The sequence below is a fragment of the Solanum pennellii genome, chromosome 8 (assembly GCF_001406875.1).
Source record: "Solanum pennellii chromosome 8, SPENNV200".
Classification (NCBI taxonomy): Eukaryota; Viridiplantae; Streptophyta; class Magnoliopsida; order Solanales; family Solanaceae; genus Solanum; species Solanum pennellii.
The window spans coordinates 62,925,125-62,937,838 of record NC_028644.1 but is presented as its reverse complement, the minus strand read 5'-3'; the positions used below and the strand labels follow the sequence as shown (position 1 = coordinate 62,937,838).

Sequence of the window (12,714 nt, the reverse complement as noted above, 5' to 3'; positions counted from 1 at the left end):
TGTTTAATAGACACAAGCTTAAGTTAAGATGTCTAACTGAAATATACGGATAATTTTAAGGGGTCACATATGAGTTAACCGACAACAAAAATATATATATTAAAATATATCTTTCTCAATATATGATAAAAAAAATTCTCAATTAGTAACAAAATACGTAATTATTTAAAAATATATATAAAATTAGTATGCATAATATGAATGTATAATTGATAAAATAGTTTTTCCTTAATTTAAGCTATTTTCAAATTGAAAAGGAACACATTATACTCAATTAGTTGGATTAGGTGCCACAAGTGAAATGAAATGAGACAATATGTAAGTGATACGGAAATGAATGAATAAGTTAATTTTCAAAATGGAATAAATTAAGGCACCATGAATGAATAAAGGCATAATATATTAGATTTTAAATTTGGTTTCAAATTTTAATTTTAATCTTCAATTTTTATACTGCACAAATAGACACTTTAACTATCTAACCTTTTAATAAATAAACACGCGAATCTTACCTGGCAAAACGCGTAATGTGCACATATTTTGTGCGAGTTGAGAGTAATTTTTGAGGGCCACAAGGTAGAAAAATGCCGAGATGACAACTCTACCCTTAATGAATTCCTTGTATATATATATTTCCAAATCAAAATCATATTTTTTTTTTGTAATTTTATAATGTACGTGTAAAATATTTAATTAGTTGACAGCCATTGAGTGACTCACTAATATACGTGGGAGCGTTTGCATTTCACTCTCTTTGGCTCCAAAAATCGCGTGTTCATTTATTTAAATGTATGATAGTTAAAGTGTCTGTTTGTACACTATGAAAATTAAAGGTCAAAGTTAAAATTTAAAGCCAAATTTAAAATATAATATATGTATTATGCCATAAATAAATGATGCACCATACAAATTATTAAATTTTAACCTACAGGTGAAAGATATAAAATTCAGATACTTAAATAGAGACATCTAAAATTTAATTACACAAGCCATATACTAAAATGAAGATATTTTATTACCCAACTAAAAATTCACAAGTCTGAAATTTGTAACTTTGGTCTCAATTTTTTCTTTTAAATTGGCTAAACTTTAAAATTAATTTTGGCTATACCATAAATAGCGATCCTAAAATGGGTTATTTTGTGCACTTATACCGCCTAAGCCCATCAACCTGTTTGAGTTCTTTTCAAAAATATTACATTTTCTCTGTACAGAAGCCGAACGAACACTATAAACTCAGAGGGCATTTTCTCTCGGGTTTCTTCGTCTCTAATAATATGGGAAGAACCGAAGAACTCTTAGAGGAACTTGTCAATGTTGAAGTGGAGCTTCAAGATGTTCAAGGTTAGCTTAGTATACAGTATTTGTTTGCAATAACATTGATTGAAAAGTTTATTTGTTGTTTAATTCTATTAAGGAAATAAAATTCCTGATATTTCTGGTTGTTTATGGTCGTAATAAGGAAGTTGTTGATGGCAGATGTTCTTGAATTGTAATGCGGGTTGTATAATTTAACAACTCTTAACATAATTACATGAAGCCCCTGATTTTTTGTATTCATTGACTTATGATTGTACTTTGGAATTTTCAAGTGTAACTAAAGTATTTATTTTTTGAATATTCTTGGAGTTTGGGCTAACTTGCGTGCACCTCGACTAATTTCATGTGATACTGCCAACTCCCATCTGCAACAAGTAGTGGGTAATGTTGTCCACTGAGGCGATGCCAGATGAGAATAAATCACCTAGTGTTTTGTTGTCTTTTCAATTTTGGATAATGGATGTTGGCCATATGTCTTGATAGTTATACAACTCTCATAACACAGGCAAGAGTGGTATATTTAGCCAATCGACCCTTTTTTGTTTTTTGGTCTTTGTTGAGATTTGAAGATACTGCCACCACCACCACCAACAAGTGCGAGGTAATTTTGTCCACCAAAATGAGAAGAAATCACCCACTGTTTTTTTTTGTCTTTGCTAGGATTTGAACTTGAAACCTGATGGTTCTCCCACTTTATTGATCACTAAGTCACACTCTTCGGTGCTTGTAAATAAAGCATTTTTATTATCCTAAATAACATTTGTGTCTCTTTCTAGCGTCTTAAGTTAGGCCTTAGAGCAATTTGCCACCTCAGATCTTGGAATAGGTTTTGGTTTCTATAGAACAAGAATAATTATGTACTTTGAGTTGTCAACTAGGTTGACAATGTCTATAGAAAATGGAGAAGAAAGAGAAAGAATATTGCGACATGGGGTGGTGGGATAATAATATGATCTTATCACTGTCAACAAAGTTGGGGAGCATTTTGTTGAATCAAGGTACTTGTTGGCGACAATTAGAAAAGTTTGAGATTTATTACTTTAGCTGTCTTCGAACTTTCTAACAGATTTCAATATGTTTGACTTGATCACCAAAGTCTTAACCTTTTTTTGTTTACAGATAGGTCATTCGTGTATAAGGTGTTCAATACACATTAGGTATCATACATTAATTTATGAAAATTATAGACAAGCGGAGAGAGAAAGTAACATTATTGGCTTATTGTAGTTGAGATACTTTTTAGTATTTCGTTTTCAGGAATCTGACAATATTAGTTACTATGCTACCTCGATAGTATTTGTTACAATCAAGCTAGAACAGAAGCTGGATGGGGTTTTAATTTGTATTGCTATGAACTGACATGGATCTTCCTGCTCTCTCTTTAGTGGCTATATAAAAGATTATATTATACATATATATGTATTATCCTTTATTCTATGCATACAATTGTTACTTAGCTGTTTAGAGAAATCAGGTTTCATTCCCGAATTGAAAATGTTTATCCAATGGGTAGAGCTGATGACAGAAGATTTCGAAATCATTATTTTCCTTATAAATACATTAAAGATCATAAGTGTTCTTTCTTAATAACAGAGAAATCCCCAAGGGACAGCTGGTGCACAGTTCGGAATTTGGAGGATAACGAGTTTGTTCCTTGATACACCCAAATTATACATTAAAACTGGTATAAGTGGTCATTATTAATCATATGACTCAATTAGGTTGCAGTCGAATCCCACAGGGAATATGACAATGAACAATTTACTTTTTAAGTGTAAACCTGACTTAAAGTCTAATATTTCTCTAATAATGGGTAAAAGGGTTAGTGTTTAAGACTATAATTTCAAGTTCATTTGTTTATTGACTATTAATTAACATACGATTAATCAGAGATTTTTTATAACAATTGGGTAAGGGATTAGGATTGGTGTTCCCTAATGAAGGTAATGGCAAGGAGTATGTGTTTTTGCTAATTTAATAATGCAATCTCATTATTCAATGATGTCTAAATTTCTTTCAAAGGTTTCTTGACTCATTCAATAGATTTCACACATAGCTTCTCTCGAATCTAAAGTGTGTGAATGCAAAAAATTAATTTATCCCAAGTTAAATCTTTCCCATATGAAGTTGCCATTCTCAAAAAATATATCTCCAATCTCTAGGTTGAATTTATTTAATTAGGTTTTAAAGCCTCAAATCCTTGCCATTTGCACTTCTCCAAATCCGAACTTCCTTTTTCAAGCAAAACTAAAGATCATACGACTCTACCTAATTTTTGCAACCATCTAACAAAAGATGGAAGTAAATAGAAAACATCGATTTCATGAAATAAAAGTACTAATGCTCATACTCATTACATAGCCCGATAGAGTTACCACAACCCTCTAAGATGCTTCGCTAGCTGTTAAAGAAAAGGAAACTACAATAAAGACAGAAACATGGATTTTATGATCAATGACGACAAAAGGAGGATTTGTCTCATAATGTTTAACAACCTCCAAGAACATTATTCAATGGTGTGGGGACTAAAAAGCTGAACCAGAACGCATCATAAAACAAAGGGGGATGACAAGGTATAAATTTGATTTGCTCAGTCAACTTTGACAAATGGGTCCACAATGAGGGAGAAAGAATCGTGAAGGGTAAGAAACTCAAAGCACTGTCTGAATGAAAGTGAAAATCATAAATTGGAATGTGCGGGGGCTTAAGGACAATTAAAAAAGAGACAACTTTATAGTGTTGGTCAAGAAGTGGAAGCCAAATGTTTGATATCTACAAGAAACAAATATTGAAGAATGGTCTACTGTTACTGCAACACAGATTTTGGGATCTAGATTGGTCAATTTGGTGGATTTAAAATCATATGGAAGGAGCAGGGGTATCACAATATTCTGGGATAAGAGGCGATGTAATCGCATAGATTTTTCTGCAAGGTACACACTCCATCACTGCAATGTTTGGAGGGCTACATGGAGATGTCAAATGCTGCTTTACTGGTGTATATTGGCCACATTCAAATTGGGAAAGAACATATTTTGGGTTGATTTAGCTGAATTGAAGGGTTATGGACTGATCACTGGGCAGTTGGAGGTTCATTTGCATTAGAAGATCAAGAGCAATGAGATATGTTTAATTTAATCATCCATTTTTTTGGTGTCACATCAAATGTGTTCTCTTTTTGTAAATCACCTACTTGTCAAGATTGCGTGATGTTTTCAAAGAACAGAACTCTGACACTATTGCATGTGTGACCGATTTCTCCAGCTTGTCTTTATGGACACGGTGTCCAACATGGATTACTGGTTTTTGGAAGTGTTATTCTACATGGCTTTAGTCAATGTGATTCATATCACTCTGATAACATGTTATTCTGGACAATAAATCCTTACACATCTGCCATTAACAAAGAGTTTCAGAACCTTGCTATAACCAATCTTAAAATGATTTTGTGTTGATTTTTACTTGCCTTTTTTTTTTTTTTTTGAGTTCTGTCCTCAGATGTTTGATCTTTCAATTCTTCTGCAATGTACTTTATTCGTCCATCTGAAATCATGGTCTTCAATGTCTTCTTATCCAGACCAAATAAAATATCTGCTAGACCGACAAGAGAAATTGCATGAGAGACAATTCGAACTTAAAGCTCTTGTGGAAAGTTGTGAATCATCTAGTGGCCGGGCTTCCGATGATGCTGCTGTTCCAGTAGATGATTGGTCCAGGCCGTTTGAGTGGGACTCTCAAGCTGATGACATTAGGTTTAATGTTTTTGGCATATCTAAATATCGTGCAAACCAGCGAGAGGTTGGTCCACTCCATCCTGTCTACATTTACTTTTTACTGGTCGTCTTACAAGGTTTTGCATTCTTACAATTTTTTTGTGATTCATCTTGTAAGAGCAAGTGCTAGTTAGCAACATGAAGCAAGAGGTTTGAATATGACCTAGATCCGTTCTTTTCTAAAAGGAATTCTAACATAGGTGAACCTATCAAAAAAAGGATTTCGATATAAGAGGTGAACATTCAATTGACAATGTGGGAGGGGGTTGTGGAGTATTTAATTTTTGGTGTTGGTCACTGCAAGCTCCTAAAATAGGTTCCACTTGTGTGCTATCCTTTCTACTCATAGTGATACTCTGTCTCTATCTTTATGTGTTGTGATGTGAAATTCTATGGATTGGAAGCAAAATATCCTATCCTCTTTCTACTCATAGTGATGCTCTGTCTCTATCTTTATGTGTTGTGGCGTGCAATTTTGAGGATTGGAAGCAAAATATCCTATCCTCTCTTTGAATTTCTTCTTTAAAAACCAAATTATGAAAATACTCTTCGCAATCGAGGATGTGGCCTAGTAGTTAATGAAGTGGAGAATAACCTATGAGGTTTCAGGTTCAAATTTCATGGAGGCAAAAACTTTAAGTGATATTTTGCATCTTCACAAACTTTGGTGGACAAAATTACCGGGCAACTATGCTAGTGGGAGGTAGTACGTAATCTGTAATATTTGAGGCATGCCCAAGCTTAACCCTAACACCACCACCATAAAAAAAAATTTGAAAAGGTAAATGGAAAAATATACGACTTAACTTTGCGATTTAGAGCGGATATATCTCTCATTAAAAAAGTGGTGCATACATATCCTCCTTGTCTAACAAATGGTGCATATTTACCCTTTCTTTAACAAACATATATATACTGAATTGAGAAAAATTCTAAGACTAGTACTGTAATGCAAAAAATGTCACAAGGCTTTAAAAGATTACCTCACCCATTTTCTTTACTCCGCCAGACCCGACACATTAAAAAAGTCTAATCCCTCTTTTATCCCAATCCAACTCAAACCCATTTTCTGACCGAATAGAAGAGGGTTTGAGTTTTTTCTTATTTAAGTCAGTGTCTGGTTCGGATCATGAGGGGTGAAATAATTTTTTAAAGCCATGTGACATTTTTTGAATTTAAAACTAGTTTTAATTTTTTTAAATTCAGGTAGTATACGTCTGTTAACAACAATAAAGGTAAATATGTATCATTTATTCGACGACTGGGATATATATGCACCACCTTTTTATGTTGGTATATCTGCTCTAAATATCAAAATTGAGGGGTATATTTGCCCCTTTTCCCAATAAGAAATAAAGAAAATATTCTTTGCCTATTTTTATTGTCTCCTCTCTCTGTCACTTATCTCACCTTGTTTTTCCTCTTTGGCATAAGATGTATCTTGCCGGACCTCATTAGAATAGATCCATCTTCCTGGATTGTTTAGTAACTTCATTTTTTGTGTTTGCTTGGAGCACCCAGATGAGCATTGTAGAAACTAGAAAGCTACCTCTTTACAAGGTTCTTTGTTTATCCATAAAAGCCAATAAACTCACCCTCTTCATTTCACATGACTTGATTATCGGTCATCTTTGAGGTAACCTTTATGCTCTGACTTCTTTGGGCTGTTTGGCATCAGCTACATTTCATTTAGCTAATCTTGTAAAGGAGCAACAATAGTCTTTCCAGAATTTGTCATGACCCAAATCCCGTTTAGCTGTGACGGCACCTAATCCAACCCTTCAGGTGAACCAAGCTTGAAATAACCACAATACTAGGACATCATAACATTATAAAGTCTAACATGATAGTATAAATGAGATAACACTAAATTGAATAGAATGTGGAGTGATTGATACAACCTCAAAGAACTGATGTCACAAATCATGATCTACTAAGAATGGAAGGTACAACTCTTAATATGAGAAGTGCATCATCTGTTTGGAATACAACATGATGAATGACTCCAAACTACGAAGAATTAGCAGGCAACTGATCACCAAAACGCTGGTATGATCTCCAATGCTCTCCCACGAACACCGTAACAATTTAACTCATGCGTACTCTGTAGATATCATTGACTGACCCCAACAAAGTAGTGGAGGGTTGGTTTCAAAATACCTACTGTATTAACCTGTGCAGATAATATAATCTCAACAGATAAAGAAGAGTATCAATACAAGGTAAGTCAATCTAAACAAGATAGCAATTTATACACCAGTACAACATATAAATGATATGAATATATGAGTAAATAAAAATCGAATACATATGATACTGACTCTCCCAATTGCCTCATAAACAGTGCTCTCAGCACGTGACTGAGCACACTGCTTGGGGTGCCCAGGAGCAGTGACCCTAGGGGGACAACAATTCCATGACCACAAATTGCATGGACAAATCATGTACTATGATAACCAGCAAGGACAACTAGCATGTGAAACTGATTACTGACACAGAAACTCATGTGCCATAGCATAACCAACACAGACAACTCATGTGAGAACTGATGCATGATACGAACAACTCGCGCCAAATTACATCAAGATTCGAAATCAGGTATGCAGTCACAAAGCATATAAATATGACATAACTGTCAGCTAAACATATAGTCTAACATGCACATAGTTAGTAAATGTGAATCTAACATGGAAAACGATGCCTATAACATTATCACTAGCATGAAAATATGCTCAAGTAATCAGGTAACAATAAAGAATCATGAAAATAGATATAACAAATACATCTTTCATTTCTTGTTCAAGTGACAAATCCAAGGTTAGATTCGTGAAATAATCATAGATTCAACTTAGAATAACTTACCCCAAGCTTGTATATGAAACATAGGTTCAACCTCTCAAAGCCGAGCTCCAAGAGTTGGCAAATGAAATAAAAATCACAAAAATCCGGCTTAAATAGTGTAATGAAGTTTGATGTATTAAAAACTGCTCTATAGTCTCCAGTATAATGACCATAACTTTTTGTACAAATGTTGAAATGACAAACAATTTGAACCACCGAAAACTAGACTCTAAGAAATACAACTTCCATTCAAACATCATCTCCAAATTTTTTATAGATTGGGTGCTGTTCTCTTGTGAAATCAGGTCAAATCAGTTTCAGCACTTCCAATCTTCTCCAAATTTTCTCCAAACACGTGAGACTCACCCAAACTACTCGGGTTCCCCTCCAAACCATCCCAACAAGTCCAATTACCCTATATGGACTTTTCAAAGGATCAAAAACACGTACGGAAATGTCACAACCCTAAATCAAGGTCCAAATCAAACTTTTGAACTTTTCAAATCCTAAACTTTTCAACTTTCACGCAATAGTGTCACGTTGCACCGGAGCCCCTTAGGTCCTAATTCGAATATACATACAAGTCCAAAATCATCATACTAACTTATTGTAACCTTCGAACGAGTCTAAGTTCATTTACCCTTATTGTTGACTATGGTCAACTCTATGCACTTTATGCTTTTGGTTTGAGTTCAAGTGTTCCAAAGCGCTCATGAACTTCTCGCTACCCGTGCCCCCATACTTGCAAGTCAGAATTGACCAAATGAACCTACGAGAAGTAGAACTCAAAACGTTCATTTGGGTTGTTACAAAATAACATTTGTAACCTATTGCGAAGGCATCTAGGGTGGTTCTAGTCATACTTCCCTTGGAAGCTCTAGGAATATGTTAATGGATAATTAAGTCAAACAGATCATAGATGCAACTTTGGTAGCAAATGAGTGTATGGTGGATAGTAGAACAATGGAAGAAGTACCTGAGCTTCTTTGCAAGCTTGATAATGGAAATGCCTATGATTATGTAAATTGCGACTTTCTACCATAGGTGTTAAGAGACGTGGGATTTCAAAGTAAATAGATTGGATGGACCCCTACTAAGTATTGCTATGGTCGGTTTTAATAGTATGGCAAGGATGGCAAATTAACATGGATGGCTAAGGAGCTTCTAGTGACATAGTATAGGTAGCAATTAAGAGATTTCCCATTTGCTTTACGCTTACAATATTTTGATTTTTTTGTGAGGCTAAGATTTACCAGCTATGGCATTTATGAGTACTATTAACCCTTTTTGAAGTCGTGTCTTGTCTACAAGTAAATTAGAGAAAGAGTTTGTTGTATCCGGTTAATGAAATTCAAGTATTGGTAGGGACCTAGAATGTGAAGTTAGTTCTCGTCCAACAAATTATTTGGGTTTGTTTTATCTGCTTGAAATAAATTTAGGAGATTAGGCTAGGGATTAGAGATGCGGGAAAAAATTTGTTGGGTGGAAAAGAAGACTTGACTCGTTGAGGAGAAATTTCATATGGCAGGAAAAAGAATAAAGATGTTTTCACGTAGTCAAATGGAACACTCTTATTGCTAACAAGGAAGAGGAATAATTGGGTTTAGAAATTTGAGGTAGCAACTAAGATTTTGCTCATGGAGTGGGAGAGAATATCTCAAAGGTTACTCCAACTATGAACTTTTCTTGCAGAAAGTCACTCAACTTTGGTTTTTAACCAAAAGTCACTCAACTATGGACTTTTCTCTTTTTAAGTTACTGAACTATGGACTTTTCTTTCATAAAGTTACTCAACTTTGGTTTTTAATCCAAAGTCTTTCAATTATGAGCTCTTCTCTTAGAAAGCCACTCAACTTTGACTTTTTAATCCAAACATCACTCAACTATGTAAGTTTTATTTACAAAGCCATCAATCTATTTTATTGATTTTTTCATTAATATTTGTTGATATGAAATTTTTATTTTAAAACCTAAATTTCAAGAAATAAAAAGATATTTATTTAAGGAATCATCATTGCCATGGGTACTGTATTAACTAAATTTGAGGTGACTTAGAACTTATCTTTTGACCTTTTAACAAAAAAATAAACCAAAAAGAGATCCAGTGTCTAGTGTTATACTGAAAATAATGTTCTATTTCTTTCAATCTTGTGAAAGGATAATGAGAAAATAGATTTTTTTTTTGATGACAAGGGAAAACCCACAGCCGCTGCCCTTTGGGTGCACACAGGGTAAAACCTCCGCTCCTATACAATAGCTTACAAACATACAAACAACACAGGAGAGGTAACCCACACTAGGCAAGCTCGGTGCGACGAACTCGACCCAGAAAACAAACCTCTTGCTTTCGCTAGCAAAGGCTTTCGAATTTTAGACTTCCAACATGGAAGTCCCAAGACCACTGGGCCACCCCCAAAGGGTGAAAATGAGTTTTTTTTTAAAAAATTTTTTTTGGCTTTAAATAAAAATTTCATGTCAATAAAATTTTGATGAAACAATTTATTATATATATTGAGTGACTTTCTTTTTTGAGAAAGTCAGATGGTATTATAAACATAGAAGTACACCAATACTGAATTCTTGTAGTACTTACATCAAAAGTATAGAGGGTCTGGCAAAAAAAATCTAAACACCTATCTCCCTCATAAACTATCTAAGAATAGGGTGATGTCCGCTGGATCCTTAGTATCGTATGTATACTCCAAAAGTAAAAGGTGAATAAACAGTTCATTTTAATGCTTTGGAAAGAGATGCTCTTGTCTCAAAACATCTCTGAGTGACTTTATAAGTAAAACTTTCATAGTTGAGTGATTTTGGGTTAAAATCAAAGTTGAGTGACAATCTGAGAGAAAAATCCATAGTTGAGTGACTTTTGGGTTAAATACCAATGTTGAGTGACTTTCGGAGAGAACTTCATAGTTGAGTGACCATCGGAGATATTATGAAAAGAAGACTTTGACTCATTGAGGAGAAATTTCATATGGCAGGAGTTAAAGATGCTTTTACGTAGTCTCCAATGGAACACTTATGGCTAACACGGAAGAGGGAAAACTGGGTTTAGAAATATGAAGCAGCATACTAGGATTTTGCTCATGAAGTGGTTGTAGAGATTGAAACGTTGAGTGTGGTAGAATTTTCAAATCATTATTCATCTCGATTGATCGTTTCTGTGTTTCTTTTCATCTTTCGGTGGTTTATTGATACACAAAATACTTCCTGTTGGGGTATTACTGAAATGGAAAGTGCACCTAAGTAAAGATTTACATTAAATCGTCTTCGGCTGAATTTTAAAAATATAGTTGTGATTTTCCATTTAGAGATTTGCTGATGTCAGTAATCTATTTGTAGATAATAAACACAATAATGAGTGGAAGGGATGTTCTAGTAATTATGGCTGCTGGTGGGGGCAAGAGTCTTTGCTACCAACTTCCAGCAGTTCTGCGGGATGGCGTGGCTCTTGTTGTCAGTCCTTTGCTTTCTCTTATTCAAGATCAGGTATCCAAGGGCCCAGTCCATCTTCCTCTTGTATTCAACAACTGCTGACAAATGTTATTGCCTCAGGTCATGGGGTTGGCAGCTTTAGGCATTCCAGCTTTCATGTTAACCTCAACAACTACCAAGGAGAATGAGAAGTTCATCTACAAGGCATTGGAGAAGGGCGGGGATGAGCTTAAAATATTGTATGTTACACCTGAAAAGATATCAAAGAGCAAGAGATTTATGTCAAAACTTGAAAAGTGTCACCATGCTGGTCGTCTTTCTCTAATTTCAGTTGATGTAAGTCTACAATTTTGTGTTTTCCCACTTGCAGTATGCTATAATCTTTGAAGATCTCTCTTCTTTTTCGTTCTCTCATCTGTCTTTGAGGGGCTAACAGCCTATCCTGTGCATATCACTTATTATCTAAAATTAGACATTTAACTCTATTTATAGATATTTGAATTATTTTTAGCTGAATCCTTGCACCTATATTACACTCAACTCACTTAATTGATCAATAAATTTGTTATGCCTACCTTTATGTAAAGCACACTAACTATAGCAGTGTACCTTTTGCATGATGGGTCAGCGTGAAAATGGAAACATATCACATATAACTAGCTTTTTCCTTTTATGAAAAGTTAAAGGATACATAATAACTATGTTGGATGTACTTAATTAAAATATCCTTCATACATCATTTTAAATGACAATAATATCATAAATAGATGAACAATGAGCAAGAAACTTATAGCTAGGAAGCACTATTAAACAAAAAGAAGACAAAATTGGTAGAAAAAAATGAAAGTATTAATGTTAAATCAACATCCTAAGGATCAGTTGCCATTGTTGTCATTAGCATCAGTTTCAGTTGCAACGTTCTCATATGCATGTTTATTCAGTTGTTTCTTCCTTTCGTCAAGTTTCGTTTGCAGAAAAACAAATAGATTCAACGAAACTTCAATTTATCTTAGCACTAAAGTCATTAATGCTTTTTCCCTCAATAAGTTGGTCAAAAAGGTTCTCCATTTTCTTCTATTCAATCATTTGCTCTATTTTCCTAATAAGTTTTTCCCTGAGCATTCACTTTCCTTCGAAGCTAGGTTTCATAGAATAAGATTGTTTAACTTACATATGTAAATGCCCGATTGGACCATATAATTAAATAATCGAAAGTTGATTTAGATAATTTGACCAAATTGAGAGTAGGCTGATTGCATTATCTGGGTTTTAAGGTACTTATTAACTGCTTTTCTTGAATAAGCTGTAATAGGAATTCATTAATTACGTTTATTAATAG

At 34.2% G+C, this 12,714-nt stretch overlaps 1 protein-coding gene across 3 annotated transcripts in view; it reads left to right on the top strand.

Annotated features, from left to right (window-relative positions):
- Positions 1-1,189: 1,189 nt before the first annotated feature.
- LOC107029016 (mediator of RNA polymerase II transcription subunit 34) overlaps positions 1,190-12,714 on the top strand; it is a 39,490-nt gene continuing 27,965 nt past the window's right edge. For 2 of the 3 annotated variants that reach the window (XM_015230297.2, XM_015230298.2), the window contains exons 1-4: positions 1,190-1,344; positions 4,898-5,118; positions 11,283-11,429; positions 11,496-11,711. In XM_015230297.2, the coding sequence (XP_015085783.1) occupies positions 1,278-1,344; positions 4,898-5,118; positions 11,283-11,429; positions 11,496-11,711 (651 nt within the window). In that variant the 5' untranslated portion in view covers positions 1,190-1,277. Of the gene's footprint in view, positions 1,345-4,897; positions 5,119-7,437; positions 7,692-11,282; positions 11,430-11,495; positions 11,712-12,714 lie in introns of those variants that run through there. The other variant, XM_015230300.2, reaches the window with a different exon arrangement.